The sequence below is a fragment of the Lynx rufus genome, unplaced genomic scaffold (assembly GCF_022079265.1).
Source record: "Lynx rufus isolate CCGP_SWC_20201006 ecotype Redwood Valley unplaced genomic scaffold, mLynRuf1.p SCAF_11, whole genome shotgun sequence".
NCBI classification, from domain to species: domain Eukaryota; kingdom Metazoa; phylum Chordata; class Mammalia; order Carnivora; family Felidae; genus Lynx; species Lynx rufus.
The window spans coordinates 54429265-54453654 of record NW_025814825.1 but is presented as its reverse complement, the minus strand read 5'-3'; the positions used below and the strand labels follow the sequence as shown (position 1 = coordinate 54453654).

The following is a 24390-nucleotide window of genomic DNA, read 5'->3' as shown; positions in this document are numbered from 1 at the left end:
TAATAAAGACATACAGTCTCTCAAAAGTAACTATGATAGTAAGTACAACTGTAACCAAAATCACAACAGATTTTCATGGATATGATAAGTTGATTCAGAACTGTATATAAGGACACCTGGGCTGGGTGGCTCAGTCTGTTAAATGTCCTACTCTTTTTTTTTTTTTTAAGTTTTTTATTTATTTTGAGAGAAAATGGGCAAGCAGGGGAGGGGGAGGGGGAGAGAGAGAGATTGAGAGAGAGAGAGAGAGAGGAAATCCCACATAAGGCAAGGCTCAATCTCAGGAACTGCGATCATCATGACCCGAGCCAATGGGACACTTAATCGAATGAACCACCTAGGAGCCCCGTAGCATCCTAGTCTTGATTTCAGCTCAGGTCATGATCTCAAGGTTCCTGGGGAGAAGCCCTATGTCAGGCCCCACACTCTCAGCACAGAGCCTGATTGGAATTCTTTGTCTTTCTCTCTCTTTACCCCTCTCCCACTGACACATGCACAGTCTCTCAAAATAAATAATAAAATAAAAACATTAAAAAAAAGAAATGTACATAAAAAGTAAACAGCCAAGTATAGCCAACATGCTCCTGATGAAGACCAAAAAAGACAAAGGGGGTGTCATACCTTGTATCATGACTCCTTATCAAGTAATTAAATAGTTAAAATGGAATAGTATGCATTTAGTAGTAATTAACACAGTCTTACGCAGAAATTAATAAACTGACCAATGAAACAGAAGAGAAAGTATAATATGAAATATATCCATGTTATTTTATTATTTTTAATAAAAGATGTGACACTGTAGATCACTAGAGGAAGAAGAAACCATCCAATAAATGTTGCTGGGACAAGTGGTTATCCATGTGCAAAAAAATAAAAATGGATCTTGTTATACACATAAAATCAATTTCATATAAACTAAAGACTTAAATGTGAAAGGCAAACCTTACAAATTGTTAGAAAAAATATAGGACAATATCCTTCCGATCTTAGATGGGGAAAGAGTTCTAGAACAAGACACAAAAATGCTAACCACAACAAAAAATGACTGGTAATTTAAACCACAGCAAAAGTAGGAACTCCAGTAAAGCACAACAATATAAAGAACTCCAAAACACAAAGCAAAAACAAAAAGCTTCATAAGTTGGGAGAAGATATCTTCAATGTGTAATAGACAAAATCCAAAATTATTAAAAAATATAAAAATAAAAAACTTGTAGAAACCAGTAAAAGACAAATACTGAAAAACCCAGTAGCAAAAGAAGTATGAAGCATTTTACAGAAAAGAAAACACATGGTCTATTAACATACGAAAAGAAGCTCAATCACATAGATGGTAGGGCAATGCAGATCAAGACCACAAAATACCATCTTATGTCCCTGAGATTGGCAAAAGTTAGTAAGTCTGAAAATAAAGTATTGAAGAAGTTGGAGATCAGTGGGAAATTTTATCATATGCTAATGGAAATATAAACGAGTTTAATCACTTTGGAAAAATAGTTTGTTGTTATCATGTAAAGTTCAACATTCATGTGCCTTATATGCAGCAGTTCTGCCAGGAGTAAAACTTTTACGCGTGTGCACCAGGATGATCACCTGAGCACTGCCAGTGAAAACAAAAACTGGAAGCAACCCAAATGTGCATTGAAAAGAGAAAAGAGTGGCGCCTGGGTGGCTCAGTCGGTTAAGCGTCTGACTTCGGCTGTCATGGTCTTGAGTTTGTGAATTTGAGCCCCGCATCAGGCTCTGTGTTGACAGCTCGGAGCCTGGAGCCTGCTTCAGATTCTGTGTCTCCTTCTCTCTCTGCCCCTCCCCCACTTGTGCTCTGTCTGTCTCTACCAAAAATAAATAAAATATTAAAAAACAAAAAAAAAGAGAAAAGAAAGTTGTGATATATTCACATATCTACACTCAACAACATAGGTGAGTTTTAGAAAATAAGTTGAATAAAAACAGTATCATACCATTTTTACATAACTCAAATATAAACAAAAATAAACAATATGCAGACATATATATAAATGTATGGCATAAATTTAAATAAATCATAAGGTAACAAAGAAAATTATCTATAAGAAAATGGACTAAATGCCATATCACACACACACACACACACACACACACACACACACAAGGAAATGAAACACAGTGTAGGACAGCAATTACATGTGGAGTAAGGAAGGGTATGGAATAAGGGAGGAGCCATGGTTAAATGCAAGGTCTAGTTTAGTTCACAGGCGCCTATTGTATTATTATACTTCATAACTTACACATAGTTAGGGAAGAAAAACATAATTGTAGGGATGGAAAAGGAAACAATACCCTATATATGTGAACTTCATTGTGTTCTGAACTTCTATGAATTTAATAGTAAATAGGAATCCTGAAGGAATGCTTACATAGGAAAGATAGAACAAGTTATTAATTTTTGAGCATTAGATGTTTACACAAGCATAAAAGCCTTATAATGAATATTTTTAAAAAGGGGAAAACTGAATGGAGAGTTACAATGTACTGTGGAGGCTGCTCTAAAATGTACTTCAGACCTCATTTGAATATATTTATCTTTTCAAATAAAATAGTAGAGATCTTTCTTCCCATCATACCATCCATACTTGCTCCTCCCTCTTTTCAGTTCAAACGGACTTCAGGTTCTCTAAGACTGTTTATGCCCATCAGAACTGGGCAGTGACCACTTTCCCTTTCAGTTAGCTAACAATAAAAATGAGAGACTACTGAAATTAAGGAGGGCAGTTAGAGCAAATTATAGGAAGTATTTCACTATTCAGCATATAATCAAGCTGTAGAATTTAGATCTGCACTTAAAGAAAAAATTGCTGTTGCTAGCTTTAAAAGAGGCTAGATAATAATGGTATGAATATTAATACATTTGCAGCTAGCCAAAGCCATATAATGGTAAGCAGATCTCATGCTTCAGTGCATAGACTGATTGCCTATAGGAGTCAAGAAGGACTTCCTTCACCTGCTGCACAATAACTAAGGGCAGTTTGCATTGGTTATTGTCACCTTTCTCTGAATCATCAAATAATGACAAGGATGGGCCAATATTGCTAGTTAGCTTTGCAAAACTTATGTTCCATGTATTTTGATGATTTCCTGCACCATTCCAATTTTTGTGTTACTTCTGAGTGCTAAAGAAAAGCCTTTACTGGAAGAACACTCTTTTAAGCTATAGAACTGTACACAAGTACTATTAAAGTGGAAAGAAGGAAGAACTTCACCCAAAGTCCTAGTACACAAAATCAAACGACACTAAAATTTAGGTATATTTCATCATGGTCTTTTGTTTCCCTATAATAGGGACTATGTACACTTACTTCCTAGTTTTTTCTTTGGCTCAATGTTATTACTTACATTTCCCCCAGTTAATTACACATGCCAGTTCATACCATATAAGAAAAACATGTAGTGATCCAAGTGGCTACATCAGAGTTAACTTAATCATTCATTTATAAGTTGTTTTCTACGTTTTTCTACCATAAATGACATCTCTATGCACACCTTTGTACATAAAGTTTCTTCTGTACTTAGAATTGTTTTCCTTAAGACAGAGCTCAGAGGTGGACTCTTAGATTAAATGGCATAAATATTTTTAAGTGCTTACAATGATTTATTTTATGTACATAAAATTGCATTCCAAACATATGCAATGAATACTGCCACAGCAATGTATTATCTCCATACCATACTCTTGTCAATTTTGGTATGGTCATTTAAGAATGGCTTTCAAAATTTGATAGAAAAATTGTATTTACTGGTTTCAATTTGCATTTAATTGGTAAGCAGTATAACTACATTACTATTTGACTTATTTGCCCTGTTATCCCTACTAACTTGTATAGTGTATGATACAAAGTATGCATTCTATGCATGTTTGTTGGATAAATACATGAATAAAACTATCAACTTTAGTGTTTTCTGACTGATTTTTCATCAGCTGATTATGTGGCAAGCTGTTATCTGTTGTTTGTCATAATTACTATAAATTTCTCCCAGTTTATCATCCCATGATGCTGACTTTTTTGACACATGAAATTTTAAATCTTACATGCTAAGTCTATTAATCTTACACATTTTGGTTTCCTTGATCACACCAGAGGTTTAACAAGTAGTTCTGTCTACTTTTTGCTAGTGTTTCCTTGGCTTGACTGTCTTAGTATTCCTTCTGTATATTAACTCATATAAAAATTATTTTAGCGCCACTTAAACACATACTATTTTTTAAGACATGTAGGTCATCCTCTCTCATGTACAATTTATTTCTGAAAATAGGCTTCAAAGTTGAATGTGTGAAATCAGGGTTTTGGTGTCCTAATTATCCTTTCTTCAGTCCAGGCCACAAGCAGACAGTTACGAACCTTCACAGGTGTGTCAGTCTGAACCAGAGAGCTCTGTTGAGGAGGAGGTAAAAGAGAGTGGGGTCCTGCCAACAGCTATTATTGCAAATCCTGGGCGAGCTGAATTAGGCATCTTCTTTAACCACATACTTTCTATCACCTTCCTTACCCCCATGCCAAAAGGGGTTATTCGTAACAGTAACATATGAAAACGGGAAAAAAATCTGTTTTCCTTCAAAGACACCAATGATTTTTGAAAATGATTATTGTAACATTATACATGGCTTGTACAATAAATAGGCAAAATTATTTCAAAGTTTAGGAACATTTACGAATAGTCACATTTATATCAGAATATAATGTTTAAAATAATCAATTGACTCTGTCATCAAAGTTTCCCTTGTATTTACTTAGAAGCTTTAATAACTATAGAATGTGCCAAGAGTTCACAAAACAGGAGATTTCTATTAGCTTGAAGGCTACATAATCAATGCTGTAGAGACACTTCTGTTAGTGAATAAATGATGAAGTTTTACTAGAAAAGATGCAGAGTCAACAGAAATATTCAACATAGCTAAGAATAATCCTGGAATTAAATGGAGATTTTCATTTTTTTATAAATGCTAAAGAGAGAGAGAGAGAGAGAAAGAGAGAGAGAGAGAGAGAGAGAGAGAGAGAGAGAGATGGTATGGATTGGCTATAGATATATAATTATTTGACTAGTATTTTCCAGAAACTTTACTGTTGAGATCTTGTTATACTTACCCACATAGAGTTCATTTTTATTGATAACACAGAGTACTGCAAAATATATGTGCATTATTTTCTCAGTGTCACCTGAATAACAATTCCTGTTACTCTACTAAATAACGCTTATTCTGGTTTTTTTTTTAATGTTTATTTTTGAGAGAGAGAGAGAGAGAATGATCAGGGAGCAGCAGAGAGAGAGAGAGAGAGAGAGAGAGAGAGAGAGACAGGAACAGATCCCAAGCAGGCTCTGTGCTTGTCAGCATAGAGCCCAATGAGGGGCTTGAGCTCATAAACTGTGAGATCATGACCTGAGCTGAAATCAAGAGCCAGTCGCTTTATCAACTCAGCCATCCAGGTGCCCCAATAATGCTTATCCTAAATAATGCTACAGAAACACCCCCGTAAGTATTTAGGGATACATGTATAAAAATGTTTTCAACTATGAAACTTTAAAAACTCTTGTACATCCATCAGAGGGAGAAAGGCTACATAAATATGGCATCTCCATGCATTAGCAGTAAAAAAGAATGACACTGATCAGTACAAACCAACACGGGAAACGTCCATAATATTTTGCTAAGTAATAAAGCAAATTGCAGCCCAGTAAGTGCTGAACACACACACACACACACACACACACACACACACACACATACAGACACACCCACACAGATACATAAACCCTGAAAGGATGCATGTCAAACTTTCAACAATGGTTACATGGGGGGGGGGGGTCTGGAGTAAGGTGATAAGAGAGGAGACTTTGATGTTTTACATTTTTGTAGTGTTTGAATTTTGGATTCAGTCAACATAACCTACTCCCAAAACTTAAAAACCCCTCTACACATTTGGTAAAACAAAAAATATAAATGTGTGTCAATATACACATTTATCTGTGTATCTTTCAGAGAGGTTGGGAGTGTCTGAATACCATCCTATATTTATGCCTTCTTATAAATCGAAGGACCATCAATGTGACCTCTACATCCAACTTAACTGGATGGCTTTTTCACTGAAAAGGCAACAGCACTGATTTACTACTTCATATAAATGCATTTAGAGTCTCTCAGTAGGAGGTGTATATTAACTTTTGTGCAGTTTCCATTGCAAATATCTCTTCACAAAGCCTCACTATCTTCAAATGTTCAGAAGGACAGCCCCATGCTGTTGACTCTGCAGCTTTGTTTCTGAAATAAACTTCCTGTTGTATTAAACAGGCACAAATATTGGTTACAAAAAAATGTAAAACCTTCTAGAAAGATGTTTTGTGGGTAAGAAAAATGCCTGAAATGCTTCGAGTTGTCTGGCATGTCACTATTTGGAGCAAATAAAAAGTCATGATCAAGAGCTGTATTTTGTTGACCCTGGTGTTGGGTAATAATAAAAAAAATATTTTCTGTTGGGAGTTTGAAAGGGCCCAATATATAACATTCTTCTTTCCTCACTGAATTCTGCCCTATTGAGAAATAAGCAAAGCAGAAGATATCACATTTACTACGAATATGGCAGATACTGGAGAATGTGGCTTATATCTGCAAGCAAAGGACTGACTAATATTGAGCCCCAGAATTAGACTAAGGTAATACACACACCATTAAAGGCACAACTGGATGCCATAAGCTTTCTCTTATGTAGTCCTATCACTGTGAAGCTTATGGGACAGAGGAGCAGAGTGGAACATACACTATGTGAGGTAGGCCGCCTTCCAAAGAGACAGGCCAAAGAAAGGGGCTAGCTCCAGCTTACCTTGCCAAACTCACCAGTCAGACTGAGTTGCCCGTCCTCACCTTCGAAAAAGAAAGGAGGGTGTTGGGGAAAGGCTGGGGGGGTTAAACCCGTAAAAGTCAGGAGTGAAGAAAAGAATTCCATGGGGCTATCCCAGTGGTGGGAATATACCATGCCTTTGTAAATAACATTCAAAATAGGTGAAGGACTTTATCTTCTTTGTAGTGAAAATAAAATTATATGTAGACTCAATCGCTGGAACATTTATTGAACACCATGTGCCCTTGACTGTGCTAGATGTGAGACTGGTCGAAAAATGAACAGGAAGTAGAGGGAATCCTCAGTCAAGTGGGATAGGGTGACACACATAACTATCATAGAATATGATTAATGATGTAACAGAATTACAAACGTATTCTCTATGAACACAGAGAAAGGAAAAGTAGAGGAGAGTTTTCATAATTTATTAGAATCATTTATTCATTTATTTATTTAATGCCTACTATATGCCAAGCTCTGTACCGATGTCTTGGATTCTGAGTATGCAATGGTAAACTGAGTAGACGAGATCCCTCCTCTTGTTGAGCACATGGCAGAGGAGATACTAACAAGATAAATCACATAAATATGTAATTACAAAATAGAATTCGTGCTATAAAGGAAAAATACAGGTTGTTATTTTAAAAAAATAACAGAGGGAGGGCTTCTCTGAGCAAACATTTCAACCGAGATCTAAAGGACAGGGTATGTTCCACCTAGGCAGGAGACAGGCAGGCAGAAGGGGAGAAGGAAAGGTAGAGACAGAGGTCCTCAAATGGAAAAAAAAGCTTGGATTGCTTGAGGCAGCATAGTGAAGAGGGGACCGTGGCTGAAAATAACATCAAGGAGATGGTCAGAGGCTATATTGTGACAAGGCCACACTAAGGACTTTAGGTTTTATTATGTTCATTATGAAGTCATTGAATGATTTTAATAAGGGGATGACATGATTCGATTTACAATGGATCAGCCTGTGCAAGAGTGGATGAGTGGGAGAGAAGAAGTAGAGAAGAAGAGAGACTTACTGTGATCCAGGTGAGAGAGGGTAGTGGCTAGAACTAGGATGTTAGCAACGGGCAGAGAAAATTGGAAGGATTCAAGAAATATTTTGCAGACAAATCAATAAAACTTGGTAATGGATTAGGGTAGGGTGAGAATGATGAGGTTTGTAAATATGTCAAAAATGCCTGCTACATTTTACGTTTGAACAAAACCCATAAAAAATGACACGTGAGCTGGGCCTTAAGGACTAAGTTAGATTTTAGCTCACGGAGAAGAAAGAAAGATACTGAGGTGTGAAGAAGTCCTGTGGCATATTTGGAATTCCGTAAATGGTATTCTGATGCAATAGTAGTATAGGGCACAGATTACGAAGACCTTTGAACTCCACATCCAAGTACTAACCAGGCCCGACACTGCTTAGCTTCTGAGACCAGACTAGAACAGGCATGTTTGCAGTAGTATGGTCATAGACAAAACCTTTGAACTTCTGATAAAACTTTTGTGTTTGCTTTTTTGCTTACTGAATCAGGGCAGCATCACTTCAGATCTATGATTATATCAAACTGTTGGGTATTCAGGACCGGAACTTAGGAAAGAGAGATTCAGGACAAATATTTGGAAATTATATGTGATCATTAAAACCATTACAACATATGAGCCAGCCCATAAAGAATACAAAGGAAGAAGACAATCAATGATTAACCTTTAGGGATCCCCTGCATTTAAAGGACAGGTGGAAGGAAAAATGAGAAAGAAGCTTAAAAGTCACGAAATCCACATGGATAATATGAAGTCAAAATGTAATCGTAAGTAATTATATAATTATACCTGATTATAGCGCATTTCTATGTTCCAAACACGGTTCTTAATTTTTACTATACCCTTGTGAGGTAGGTGCTATTACGAACCTCATTTTATAGATCTAGAGACTGAGGTACAGACAAGTTAAATTGTTTGTCCAAGACTACTCACTTAGTAAACAGCAGAGCTGAGATTCCAAGGGGTTTGTAATCTTAATCTCTATGGTTACTGTCTCTTAAGCACCTGAGATTTATCATTTCTATCCTCCCTGAACTATATGAAAAAACAAAACAAAACAAAAGAAACAAAAATCACAACAACTAGATCAGTCATTATTGTACAACCTTCTGGGAGCTTCTTAGGGATTAACCCAACCTTTGATTTAAGTGTTAATCACAGCAATATTCTACAAGTTAGCTGACTTAACATGATCCCACACTCTTCAAAATAGAACCTTTTAAATAAGTAAGCATCTTGGTATTTACAAACAGGAAAAGATTACCTAAAGCAGAGACCATCAAACCACTGTGAATGTAAGTACCGAGTCTCTACAATAATGGATGACATCACGATAGTGTCCAACAAATAACCTGAACATGGCAGATTGACTTAGAAAATAATTATAAAAGAATTCCAATAATGTAGACAGAATAAAATATGTATAAAAATTTCCAATTACTAAAAGTAGAAACAATAAGCTCATACAAATAAACTAACAGTAATTTTTTTTTATAATTGCTTTCTTACTGGTTCAAGTTTAATAAAAGTAGAAGTACAATTATAATAACCTTAAAATAAAACTGGTTCTCAACTGGGGACAATTTTACCCACCCCTCTCTGCCCAGGGGACATCTGGCAATATCTGGAGACATTTTTAATTGTCAAGGCTGGGGGTGGAAGGTGCTAGTGGCATCCAGTGGGCAGAGGCCAGGGATGCTATTAAACGTCTTAAATTGCATAGGACTGCCCTCTCACAACAAAGAATAACCTGGTGCAAAATGTCAACAGTGTGAAGTTTGAGAAACCCTGCCATAAATATAGCATCTATACCCACAGAAGTTAAACCTGAAAATTTAGGAAAAAGGCAACAGAATTCAGTATACATTTGAACAGAATGTTCAAATGGAACAGAATATTCCAAAGTTAGGGATAAAACCAACTTAATTTTGGCTTTCATGATATGGAATAAATGTCATATCATTTCTTGCCATCATAAGACTCTTGTTATACTAATTATGAGACTTATGGCCCTATTTCCTAAAATCTTTACACTCAGTACTTTGACTTGGTTCTTTATACTTGAAATAACTTTTATAGAACATACCAGTTGGCAAAATAAGCTACACATATCAAACAATTTAAAGTGGGAACTGGTAAATAACTGCTAAAATGCAGAAAATGGACAGTGTATACAGACTGATGTTTCTTTCTATTCAAATTTCCTGTCACCATCTGTGAAGGAAAAAACACTCTAACAGACTTTGTGTGTTTAATTTTAACCCAGGGCAAATTTTTATGACTGAGTGATAAACCCACAAAACTGGAGTTCACATCGGAAGTCCTTACACTACTAACCATAATGATACCAGTGGGCATTATCATTTTTAAAAGTGTAAAAAAAATCAATGAGCAGATTGTCATTACAGAAACGCATTCTGCATCACACATATCACCCGAGAGATTGATATTTCATGCTTATAAAACTTAACATAAAATTAAATTGCAAATATTTTCTCACAATCTACTAAAAGTATGGCCTAAAGCAATACATTGCTAATATGAAGCATTTGTTCAGCTCTAGTGGACATATTTCTATATGATTTATGTAAAAGAAGACTTCATTTGCTTCTCATAGATTCAGTAATGAGGTTTCTTTCCTTATATTTAGCCTAGAAAGTATATGAACTTCTTTGAAATTAAGCCAGAAAATATAACATTGAATTATTAATAAATAATAGTAAAATTAATAAACCGAAGGTTTTCTCCTTGTGTGTATGACTGTGTTATTTCAAACGCCAGCCTTTCTTTCATTATCCAAATGCATAAAAAGCATCTAAACGTTCCATACAAAAAATACATTTCGTTCTTTCAGCACCAAACCGGTAGTAATAAATTTCAAGAAAAATAGGAATTTGTGATTTCCCCCCTTAGATCTAAAAAGATAAAAAATAATTTCAATACTTTGTTAAAAAGTTATGAATAGGGGCACTTGGGTGGCTCAGTCAGTTAAGCGTCCAACTTCGGCTCAGGTCATGATCTCCTGGTTTGTGGGTTTGAGCCCCGCATCTGGCTCTGTGCTGACAGCTCAGAGCCTGGAGCCTGCTTCAAATTGTGTGTCTCCCTCTCTCTCTGCCCCTCCCCTGCTCATCTCTCTCTCTCTCTCTCTCTCTCTCTCTCTCTCTCTCTCAAAAATAAATGAACATTAAAAAAATTAAAAAATAAATAAAAATAAAAAGTTACAAATAACAAAAAGGGGGGTTGTGGAACCAATACTTTGTCTTAATCTATTGGCATGTGAATAGCACTGAGTCCATGAGGCAGAAAGATAAAACTGATTTCAGTATTATCAACCTGATACACTGTGAAACTTACATACAGTTCTTTTTAGCTAGTGAAGCGTTTTCTCATTAGCATGTTTCATAATACACAAAGAAGGAATTAATGTCTTTATTTGGAACTTAAATTACACATTCAGTTTTATGCTCAAATCTCTTTGACAACTTGAAAAATTACTAGATTTTATACCAAAATGTAATAGGCAATTCTTACCTTAAGCATTCAGCATCATTTTGAGGCTTTTCATTGATTTTTACTTTTTCTGCCTCTAGGTATTTGGTAGTACAAATGGCTTCATTCTTTTTATCTTCAAAAACTAAACAGTTAAGAAAATGCTTACAATCTTTAAAAAATAAACAGAAGAGCTACCTTCATTCATTCATAAGAACAATACTCTAATTTTTGGTGCTTCATATAAAATGTATGTACTAATGATTTTTATTTTTCTACTTTAACATAGCAACTAAAGGCACAAAAAAGATCTTAACAAAATTTATGACCTTAAAAATACCAGATCTAACACTAATCATTTCAGTATTTTACCTATTCTTTTTTTATACCAATAATAATACTATATCCCAATAAATTAGTACAATCTGAAAGAATATTATGACCCTGTTATGTGTATATAACTATATTAATCAGCAAAATAAACTAGCTCACAAAGATAATACCTTTAAGTTTTCTCTGCAGAGTAAATAATTCTTGTATTAATTCATCCTTTTGTTTTTGAAGTTCACTTAACTGGCCACTATCATGTTCCATTGTCTTCATTTCTAGAAACAAATAGACAAATAAAAATCACATTTTAACTCTTTAGGCTTTGCCTTAAATACATCAGCAGGTATTAACATTGTGTGTGCGCGCACACACGTGTGTGTGTGTGTGTGTGTGTGTGTGTGTGTGTGTGTAGTAATAATAATTTAAGCATCATATGGTCAATTCTAGGCCCCAAAAGGCTTCCTCTGGCCATCTAGAAACTGTTTCTAGTAAACTGACCAGGATTCATTAAGCAACAACCAGGTACAAAAGAATTCGTTGGTGGTTGGACCACCAAGAGATAATTCCAAAGAATGTAATATCACTAAGTAAAACAAGATTCCAAATAGGATAGTAAGAAAACTCTACCCTTCATAACTAAAGCATATTTAAAATAGCATTCCCCAGTACTCACTATATGGCTACAAACCTCCATAGTATTGGTAATACTATTTTTTCTACCTAGAATGCCTTTCCTCTCTTTATTCCCACAGTAAATTCCAATTCATTCTTTAAGATTCACCTAATTTTTCAAAAGGTAAACAATAAATCAGGACACAAAATTTCTAGCACACAACACTAAATTAGTAGCCAACTTCCTTAATGTACTAATAGCTCATATAAATCAGTAAGAACAAAAGTGCAGAAAAATGAACAAAGAATATGAGCAGACTGTTCACAGGACAATAAAAATATAAGCAGTCAATAAATTCAGAGAAAGAAATTCAACATCATGCAAAAATCAAGGAAATGCTAATTAAACCAACACATAAAATAATATTTTTACCTGTCAGATTGGCAAAGATTAAGGTCAGCGATAATGCCCAGACTGGTAACGGTACAGGATAATAATATAGGAAAACAGGCACTCACTTATAGACTTGGTAGGAAAATTAATTAATTCAGTGCTTTAAGGAGTATAATTTGGCTTGAGTCCCTTAATATTTTCTTCTGATCTAGCAGTTTCTTCAGTAGATTTTGCCACACAAATATAGTCACAGAAGTATAGGGAGATATATACTCAGATAGTGAGAGGCCCTTATTGATGGTCATGTTGGTTGTTTCTTGATTTTTATTTTTATTTTGTTTTGTTTTCTTCTGAAATCACCACCAGTCCTTCTACCTGTGCACTTTCCTATCTTCTCTGGGAACTGAGAAGTGCACACTGACGATGCGGAGACTGCTTGGGATTCTGTCTCTCTCCTTCTCTCTCTGTCCCTCCTGCACTCTCTGTCTCTCTGTCTCAATCAATCAATAAACGAACAAATGAACAAACAAACCTGAAAAAAAAAGAAGTTGAGTCTAATCCCCTCCACTTGAGTGTGGGCCGACCTCAGCGATCTGTTTTGAATAAACGGAATGAGGTAGAAGTGATGCTACCCAATTCCTGAGTCTAGATCATACGATGATAGAGCTTCTCTCTTGAATTTTCAACTCTACTTCTCCATGGGTTTTGATCCATCATCATTTAATATATTCAAATATCTCCCGTCTCAAAAAAACACTTCCCCAGTAAAAACCCTCCATTGACCTCATACCCCTCTGGGTTACTGGACTCTCTGTCTTCTCCAGAGAAACTTCGCTTCAAGGACTTGTGTGCGCTCATGATCGCCATTTCCTCTGCTGCCACTGCTCAACCCGTCTTACGATCTGGTTCTTTCTTTCTTTTTCTTTTTTTTTCTTCCCTTTTCTTCTTTCTTTCTTTCTTTCTTTCTTTCTTTCCCTTTTTCTTTCTCTCTTTCTCTTTTTCTTTCTTTTTCCTTCCTTCCTTCCTTCCTTCCTTCCTTCCTTCCTTCCTTCCTTCCTTCCTTTCTTTTTATGAAATTTATTGTCAAACTGGTTTCCATACAACACCCAGTGCTCATCCCAACAGGGTTTCTGCCCTTTCTTACTTCCTCCATCTGTTGCTTTCTCTAAAGCTCACCAGGGACCTCCTCTTGCTGCTTCTTAGTCCTTATGGGTGACAGTTTGGCAGCAAGTAATGTGGGTTGATCACTCCCTCAAACACTCCCTCCTGTAGGTGAATTCGTTGTCACACAGTAATGTTTCCTGCCTACCTCTCACATTGTTCTTTGCCGTTTCCTTTTCCTTGCTTTGAAAATCCTGGGTTCTATTATTTTCTTTCAATACATTTTTCCTGTGTGACGCTCAAATTTAACAGTTCCAGCCAAACCTCTCTCAGCACTTTTGACTTATAGACACAACTTTTCAACATTTACACTCAGATCTGTCACTTGGCTAATCTCTATCGGCCTCAGACTTCAGACTGGACGTCACTTGCTTGGAGAGATCTTCCTCAACTCCTAGTTCACATTAAGTTCCCTTATTATATGTTCTCACACCATTTTGTACTTCTCCTTTTGAAGCAGTCATTAATTCATAATTATCTCTTTCATAGTGTTGGAGACAGAGCATTAAATAAAACAAAGTCCTGCCATTACAGAGTTTAAAGTCTCATGTAAAAATGTTAAAAAATACTTAGAGACAGGCTTTGTGAAAGTACAAAGACCAACAGTACCAGGTACCATGGAGGCAAATCTATTAAAATAAATTCATATTTTTGGAAGAAAGAATACAAAATACAGGGCTCCTACAGTATTTGTGGTATCAAGGACTTTTTTCTTCATCATTTTTATAGACGAATAATTTACAGAAAGTACATCCATTTACAGCATACAATTCTGAGTTTTGGCTGTCACAATACACTCATGAAACCACCGCCACAATCAAGAAATTGTATATACACTTCCTATCAATTCCTAAAGCTTCCTCTGCTGCTTTGCAATTTATTCATTCTCACCCAGGCAACCACTGGTTGACTTGTCATGTGCCTGCTTGTTGTCACACACAGTTTGCATTGTACGTAGTGTGTGTTCTTCCGTATCTAGCTTCTTTCACTAACAATATCATTTTGAGATGCATCCATGATGTCTATGAGCAGATTTGTTATTTTTTACATCACTGAGTATTCCTACGGCATGGATATACCAATTTTGTTTATCCATTTACCTCCTAATGGACATTTAAGTTATGTTAAGTTTTTGGCTATTGTGAATAAAGTTACTAAAAAGTTAGTGTGGACATAGGTTTCAATTCGTTGGTGTATCTAGTTGTAGGATGACTGGGTCATACAGTAAATGTATGCTTAATGTTTTAAGAAACTGCAAAATAATTTTTCAAAGTGTGTACCATTTATTTCACATTCCCATCACTACTATACGAATTCCAGATGCTCCACATCCTTGCCAACACTTGATATGACCGGTCTTTTTAATTTTAATTAAATGAATGTACAGTGATATTGCATTGTGGTTAAAATTTGTATTTTCCTGAAGACTAAAGATATTGAATATCTTTCCATATGTCACTGGTCATCAGTGTATGCCCTTTTGTGAAGTTCAAATCTCTTCCCTCTTTCATAATCAGTTGTGTTACCTTATTAACTTGTACGGGTTCATTATATTCTAGATAACAGTACAATGGCAGATATACGTATCGCAAATATTTTATCCAAGCCTGTGGTTTGTCTTTTGATTTTCTTAATACTGTTTTTTCAAATTTAAATCCAATGTAATTGTTTTTTCTTTTATGGTTCACGTTTCTGTGTCTCATCTCATTGCCTATCCCAAGATGGCAAAGATTTCCTATTATGTTTTCTTCTAGAAGTTTCATAATTTTAGCTTTCATCTTTAGGTGTATGCTCATTCTGAGTTAATTTAATATGGCGTGAAGATTTAAGAATAATTGTTTCACAACGGATGTCCCAATAGTCTCAGCACCATTTACTGAAAAGACTGTCCTTTCTCTCTGGAATTGCCATGCTACCTTTGTTGAAAATCAATTGACCCTCTATGCAGAAGGCTATTTCTGGACTCCTTTATTCCAGTGGTACATATGTGCCTATTTTTAAGCCAATAACACATTATCTTGGTTACTATACCTTTTTAGCAAAATTTGAAAATCAGGGAGTATAGATCCCTAAATTTTGTTCTTTTAAAAAATTGTTTTGGCTATCCTAAGTAATTTGCATTTCCATATAAATATTAGAATCAGCATCCAAGGCATAATAAAATTTGATGGGATTTTTACTGAGATTCTCTTGAACCTATGATCAATTTGAAGGGAACTGTCCTATTAACAAAATTGAGTTTTCTAATCCATGAACATGATAGATGTATTTATTTAGGTCTTCCTTAATTTCTATCAGCAGTGCTCTGTGGTTTACAGTGTAGAAATCCCTGATGTCTTTTGTTAAATTTGTTTCTATTTTGTTTTTTTGATTCTGTTTAAATGGTATTTTTATTCCACTTTTCAATTGTTTGCTGTTAGTATATAAAAATTCAAGTGATTTTAAAACATATACCTTGTAGTCTATAACCTTATTATATTAACTTACTAATTTTGGTAATTATTTTGTAAATTCCTTATAATTTTCTATATAATCATGTAACCTTAAATAGAGGCAATTTTATTTTTATACTTTCTGATCTTTATACCTTTCCTTCTTCTTGCCTCATTGAAATGGTTAAAATTATTAGGACATCCAGGGCCATATTGAATAGAAGTGATAAGAATGGGCATCCTCACTTTACTCTCAATCTTTGTGGAAAAGTATTTAATATGTCACCATTATGTATAATATTGGTGTTCAATATTTCATCATTAAGTGTAACAGTAGCTGTAGGCTTTTCACACAGGTTCTTTATTAGGTTGAGAAAGTTCCCTTTTATTCCTGGTTTTCTTAGAGTTATATAGGACTGTAATGATCCATTTACCAGTCCCCCTTTCCAGTCCTTTGTTATAGCTGTCACATATGCAAGTGACACACATGTATACAAATCATCTCTACATACATTATAAATTCCACAAGATGATATATTATTTGCTTTAAGCAATCATATGTATTTTTTAAAATCAAGAGAAAAAATAGGTATTTATATTTATCTTTATATTTGCAATTTCTGATTATTTTAATTCATTATGATCTGAGTTTCTCTCTAGTGTCATTTTTGCTTCTACTTAGAGGACTTCCTTTAGCATATCTTGTTGAATCATGATGGCATTGGATTCCCTTAATTTTTATTTATCTAAAAATGTCTTTATTGTAACTTCACTTTTGAAGGATATTTGCACTGGATAGAGAAAATTTTCTTTCAATATTTTCAAGATGTTATTCCACTGTCTGCTTGACTTCATCATTTCTACTGACAGGTACATAGTCATTAGATTTATTGTTCTCTGTTTTCAAGATTTTCTCTTTATCTTTGGCTTTTCAACTGTTTGACTATTATTATGTGACTAGGCCTGGATTTCTTTGAATTTATGCAGTTTGGGTTTGCTAATTTCTCGAATATGTAAATTATTGTCTGTTAGAAAATTTAAGAAATTTTCTGCCATGATTTCTTCAAATATATTTTCTGCCAATTCTCTCTCTTCTCCTTCAGAGACTCCAATTACATGAATGTTAGACCTTTTAAAACTGTCCCACAAGTCCCTAAGTTTTTTTTTTTTGGTTTCATTTTAATTTTTTTTTTAATTTTTTTTTTCAACGTTTATTTATTTTTGGGACAGAGAGAGACAGAGCATGAACGGGGGAGGGGCAGAGAGAGAGGGAGACACAGAATCAGAAACAGGCTCCAGGCTCTGAGCCATCAGCCCAGAGCCTGACGCGGGGCTCGAACTCACGGACCGCGAGATCGTGACCTGGCTGAAGTCGGACGCTTAACCGACTGCGCCACCCAGGCGCCCCTGTTTCATTTTAATTTTTCTTTGCTTTTCCAGATTGGACAATTTCTATCAATCTATCTTCATGTTCACTGGCTTTTCTATAAGCTCCATTCTGCTATTAAGCTCATTTAGAGACTTTTTTTTAGGTAATATTATCCTCATTTTATCATTTTTATTTTCTATTTTTATTTTTTAAATTAATTTATTGAAATTCAAGTTAGCTAACATGCCATGTAGTATTGGTTTCAGGGGTAGAACCTGTGATTCATCATTTACATTTAACACCCAGTGCTCATCCCAACAAGTGCCCTCCTTCATGCCCATCACCCATTTAGCTCATCCACCCACCCACCTCCCTCCAGCAACCCTCAGTTTGTTCTGTGTATTTAAGACTCTGGTATGGTTTGCCTCCCTCTTTCTTTTTTTTTTTTTTCAAGTTTATTTATCCTGAGGGGGGAGGGGCAGAGACAGAAAGGGAGAGACAGAGAATCCTAGGCAGGCTTTGCACTGCCAGCACAGAGCCCAGCACAGGGCTCGAACCACGAACCCTGAGATCATGAACTGAGCCAAAATCAAGAGTCAGATGCTTAACCAACTGAGTCTCCCAGGCGCCCCCTTCCTCACTATTTTTACCTTATTTTTCTTTTCTCTCTCCTACATTCACCTGTTTTGTTTCTTAAATTCCACATATGAGTGCAATCATATGATGTTTGTCTTTCTCTGACTTAATTTCACTTAGCATAATTCGTTCTAGTACCATCCATGCTGTTGAAAATGGCAAGATTTCATTTTTTTTATAAATGAGTAATATTCCATTGTACATATATACCATGTCTTCTTTATTGATTCATCAGTCAATGTATATTTGGGCTCTTCACATAATTTGGCTATTGTTGATACTGCTGCTATAAATATTGGGGTGCATGTGCCCTTTCGAATCAGCACTTTTGTATCCATTGTATACCTCGTAGTGCAATTGCTGTGTCATAGGGTATTTCTATTTTTAACTTTTTGAGGAACATTCATAATGTTTTCCAGAGTGGCTGCACCACTTTGCATTCCCACCAACAGTGCAAAAATGTTCCCCTTTCTCTGCATCCTCGCCAACGTCTGTTGTTTCCTGAGTTCCTGATTTCAGCCATTCTGACAGGTGTGAGGTGGTATCTCATTGTGATTTTGATTTGTATTTCCCTGATGATGAGTGATGTTGAGCACCTTTTCATGTGTCTGTTAGCTATCTGGATGTCTTCTTTGGGAAAGTGTCTATTCATGTCGTCTATTTCTTTACTGGATTATTTGTTCTTTGGGTGTTGAGTTTGATACGTTCTTTATAGATTTTGGATACTAACCCTTTACCCAATATGTCATTTGCAAATATCTCCTCCCATTCTGTCAGTTGCATGTTAGTTTTGTTGATTGTTTTCTTCACTCTGCATAAGCTTTTAATATTGAGGAGGTCCCAATAGCTCAGTTTTGCTTCTTGAGACATGACTAGTAAGAAGTTACTGTGCCAAGGTCAGAGAGGTTGCTGCCTGTTTTCTCCTGCATGATTTTGATGATTTCCTGTCTTACAGTTAGGTCTTTTATCCATTTTTAATTTATTTTTGTGTATGGTGTAAAACAGTTGTCTAGTTTCATTATTCTGCATGTCACTGTCCAGTTTTCCCAGCATAATTTGCTGAAGAGACCATCTTTTTTCCATTGGCTATCTTTCCTGCTTTGTCAAAGATTAGTTGGCCATACATTTATGCATCTATTCCTGGGTTCTTGCTTCTGTTCTATTGATTTATTTGTCTGTTCTTGTGCCAGTACCATACTATCTTGATGATTACAGCTTTGTAATACAGCTTGACGTCTGGAATTGTGATGTGTCCAGCTTTGGTTTTCTTTTTCAACAATACTCTGACTATTCAGGTCTTTTCTGGTTCCATACAAATTTTAGAATTGTTTGTTCTAGTTCTGTGAAGAATTCTGGTGTTATTTTGATAGGGATTGCACTGAATGTATAGATTACTTTGGATAGTATAGACATTTTGTTCTTCCAATCCATGAGTATCTAATGTTTCTCTACTTTGTGTCTTCTTCAGTTTCTTTCATAAGCTTTCTATAGTTTTCAGCGTACAAATCTTTTACCTCTTTGATTAGGTTTATTCCTAGTTATCTTATGGTTTTAGTGCAATTGTAAATGGGATCGATTCCTTAATTTCTGTTTCTGCTGCTTCATTATTGGTGTATAGAAACGCAACCAATTTCTGTACATTAATTTTGTATCCTGAGACTTTGGTGAATTCATGTATCAGTTCTAGCAGTTTTTTGGTGGAGTCTTTTGGGTTTCCCATGTAGAGTATCATGTCATCTGCAAAAAGTGAAAGTTTGACTTCTTCTTTGCCAATTTGTATGTCTTTTATTTCTTTTTGTGGTCTGACTGCTGAGGCTAGGACTGCTAGTACTATGTTGAAAAAGACTGGTGAGAGTGGACATCCTTGTTGTGTTCCTGACCTTAGGGGGAAAGCTCTCAGTCTTCTCCACTGAGGATGATATTAGCTGTGGGTCTTTCATATATGGCCTTTATGATGTGGATACATGTTTCTTCTATCCTTTCTTGAAGTTTTTTATCAAGAAAGGATGCTGTATTTTGTCAAATGTTTTTTCTGCATCTATTGAGAGGGTTCCTATGGTTCTTATCCTTTCTTATTAACGTAGTACATCATGTTGATTGATTTGTGAATATTGAATGAGCTCTGCAGCCCAGGAATGAATCCCACTTGATCATGGTGAATAATTCTTTTAATGCACTGTGGAATTTGATTTGCTGGTATATTGTTGAGAATTTTTTCATACAGATTCATCAGGGATATTGGCCTGTAATTCTCTTTTTAGTGGAGTCTTTATCTAGTTTTGGAATCGAGGAAAAGCTGGCTTTATAGAATCAGTTTGGAAACTTTCTTTCCATTTCTTTTTTCTTTTCTTTTCTTTCTTTCTTTTTTTTTCTTTTTTTGGAACAGTTTGAGAAGAATAGGTATTAACTCTTCTTTAAATGTCCGGTAAAATTCCCCTGGGAAGCCATCTGGCCCAGGACTCTTGTTTGTTGGGAGATCTTTGAATTTTGATTGAATTTCTTTGTTGGGTATGGGTCTGTTCAAATTTTCCATTTCTTCCTCTTTGTTTTAGTAGTTTGTATGTTTCTAGGAATGTGTCCATTTCTTCCAGATTGCCCAGTTTGTTTGCATATAATTTTTCACAGTATTCTCTTAAAATTGTGTTTCTGTGGTGTTGGTTGTGATCTCTCCTCTTTCAGTCATGATTTTATCTATTTAGGTCCTTGCTTTTTGATAAGTCTGGCTAGGCGTTTATCAATTTTGTTTATTTTTCAAAGAACCAGCTCATAGTCTCATGACCTGTTTTGCTAGTTGTTTTTGTTTGTTTGTTTCTATCATTTATTTCTGCTCTAATCTTTATTATTCCCCCCCCCCCCGTTTTTTGCTATATTTAGGCTTTATTTGCTGTTCCTTTCTGAGCTCCTGTAGGTGTAAGGTTAGATTTTGTATTTGGGACCTTTCTTGCTTCTTGAGATAGGCCTGAATTGCAATATACTTTCCTCTGAGGACTGTCTTTGCTGCATCCCAAAGTGTTTAAACTGTCATTTTTCATTTTCATTTGCTTCCAGGTATTTTTTTTTTATTTATTTAATTTCCTGGTTAACACCTTCATTCTTTAGTAGGATGTTCTTTAACCTCTGTGTATTTGAGGGCTTTCTAAATTATTTCTTGTGGTTGATTTCAAGTTTCATAGTGTTGTGATCTGAAAATATGCATAGTATGATCTCAATCTTTTTGTACCTGTTGAGGGCTGATTTGTGATCCAGTATGTGATCTATTTTGGAGAATGTTCCATGGGCACTCAAGAAGAATGTGTATTCTGCTGCTTTAGAATGAAATGGTTTGAATACCTGTTAAGTCAATCTGGTCTGGTGTGTCATTCAAAGTCATTGTTTTGCTTGGATGATCGGTCCATTGTTGTAAATGGGACATTAAAGTCTCCTACTATTATGGTATTATTATCAATGCCCTTATGTTTGTTGTTAACTGATTTATGTATTTGGGTTCTCTAAGTTGGAGGCATAAATACTTAAAATTGTGAGATCTTCTTGATGGATAGATGCCTTAATTATATAATGCCCTTCTTCATCTCTTGTTACAGTCTTTGTTTTAATATATAGCTGACGGGTAGATGTTTTTCCATCCCTTCACTTTCCATCTGCACATGTCTTTAGGTCTAAAATGAATCTCTTGTAGGCAGCATATAGATGGATCTTATTTATTGTTTGTTTGTTTTTGTTTTTTTACATTCTGATATCCTATGTCTTTTCACTGCAGCATTTAGTCTATTTATATTCAGAGTGATAATGAAAGATAAGAATTTAGTGCCATTGTGTTACCTGTAGAGTTGGTGTTTCTGGTGATGTTCTCTGGTCCTTTGAAGTATCTGTTGCTTTGGTCTTCTTTTTTTTCTCCACTCAAAGAGTCCCCCCAAAATTTCTTGTAGGGCTGGTTTAGTGGTCATGAACTCCTTTAGTTTTTGTTTGTTTGGGAAACTCTTTATCTCTCCTTCTATTCTGAATGGCAGCCTTGCTGAATTAATTTAGCACATTTAATGTTTCCTGCCACTCCCTTCTGGCCTGACAAGTTTCAGTGGTCTGCTAACTTTATGGGTCTACCCTTGTAGGTTAAGGACCTTTTGTCCTTAGCTGCTTTCAGACTTCTCTCTTTATCTTTGTATTTTGCAAGTTTCACTATGATATATCATGGTGTGGACTTGTTTTTGTTGGTTTTGGGGGTAGTTCTCTGTGCCTCTTGGACCTGAATACCTGTTTCCTCCCCCAGATTAGGAAAGTTCTCAGCTATAATTTGTTCAAATAAACCTTATGCCTCCTTTTACCACCATTCCTCTTTTGGGATTCCTATGATATGGATATTGTTTAATTTTATGGAATCACTATGTTCTCTAAATCACCCCTCATGGTAGTTTCCTTTCCCTTTTCTTTTTAGCTCCATTATTTTCCACAATTTTATCTTCTGTATCACTTATTCTCTGCTGTTTCTTCAACCCTCATTGTGACTCTATCCAGTTGGTTTTGCATCTCAGTTATAGCATTTCTGATTTCAGCTAATTTTTAGGTCTGTGATCTCTGCAGCAAGGGTTTCTCTGGTGTCTTCTATGTTTTTTTTTTCTCAAGCCCAGCTAGTAGTTATGAGTATTGTTCTAGATTCTTGTTCAGATATATTGCTTATGTCTGTTCTGAGCAAGTCTCTGGCTGGAATTTCTTCTTGACCTTTCTTTTGGGGAGACTTCTTCTGTCTTGTCATTTGGCTAAGTTTCTGTCTTCTACATGTTTTAAATGCTTGTTATATTTCCTGAACCTGAGAGTAATGCTATATTCAAAAGGGCTCATACACTTCAGAACCTGGCACTTCAGGAAGTGTTTCTGATGTAAGCTGTGTGCACTCTGCTGTTGTGCTTTGCCTGCTTTTTCCCACTGGCCAGTACTCCACAGAGTTCTTCCTTACTTGCTGTGTGGGGTGTTTGGACCTTTAGGTGAGCTTTGATTTGGTCATTAAAATGTGCTTTAATTTGTTTGGAAAAAAAACAGAAAGAAAACACTGATCCCCAAAAAAGATAAAAGGAAAGGGAACAACAACAACAAAATGTAAAAACAACAACAACAACAATAACAACAACAACAACAACAAACTATAAGACTGATTCCAAAGAAAAAGAAGAGGGTGGGGGGGGTAAGAAAAGAAGAAAAGAAAGAAAGAAAGAAAAAAAAGAAGCTTGATCCTAAAAAAAGAGAAGGAAATTTAAAAAAACAAACAAGACACATGAACCTGATTCCAAATGAAAAAAAAAGAAGAAAGAATAAAAGTAAGTCTGATCCTGTTTCCACCAGAACTGCAGATGCTGTTTTGAAGCATTCGATTTTCAGTATACTTGGTTCACACAGGGTGCTGGCTGCTCTGGTCTTCTGGAAGAGAAGCCTGCTGCATTGGCTCAGCATCAGTCTTACCTCAGTGAATAAGTGGTTGCCAGGCATAGGGGGATAGGGTTTGGTGTAAGTGGGTCCCACCTCCACTGGGGGCCACTGTGTTGCACTCTGAAGTCCCATCTTGTTGATAATGGGGGCGGGGGGAATGGCACCACCTCAATCTCTCATCCCTTGGCTGGGGATGTCACACCCCCTACTGTTCAGGCAGCCCTCACAGAATTGTGAGGGCAGTTGACTCACCCTGCACCGCAACTCTCCTGCATCTTTTCTTTGGTGTGAGGCTGGGATTCAAAACTCAAGTCTTAAAGTCCCTGGCTCTTCAGACCCAGCCCCCTTCTCTAGAATAGAGTTTCTCCACACTCTGAAGTTCTTTGCCCCTGAAAATCAGGCCCACACCTGTGCAATCTGTGGAATCTATGGTATAGCACTGCTAAAAGCAGCAAAGGTTGTATTCCCTCTGGGTGCACCTCTGTCCCCTACTGTTAAAAGGCCTTTTGCTGGCACCTTCATGGTCTTTTGTCCTTGGGGAGGCAATATACCCTCTTCCAAAAGTACTCCAGGAAGGGAAAGTTCTCTCTTAATGCACCCCAGAGATCTCTACACCATGCTTTGCAGTCTGGGGCCGGCTCC

The 24390-nt window shown here is 36.0% G+C and overlaps 1 protein-coding gene across 1 annotated transcript in view; it reads right to left on the bottom strand.

Annotated features, from left to right (window-relative positions):
- CCDC172 (coiled-coil domain containing 172) overlaps positions 1 to 24390 on the bottom strand; it is a 59137-nt gene that overhangs the window by 4081 nt on the left and 30666 nt on the right. Inside the window, exons 6-7 of the mRNA XM_047072786.1 lie at positions 11903 to 12004; positions 11442 to 11544 (exon numbers count right to left, since the gene is read on the bottom strand). Coding sequence (XP_046928742.1) covers positions 11442 to 11544; positions 11903 to 12004 — 205 coding nt within the window. The remainder of the gene's footprint in view (positions 1 to 11441; positions 11545 to 11902; positions 12005 to 24390) is intronic.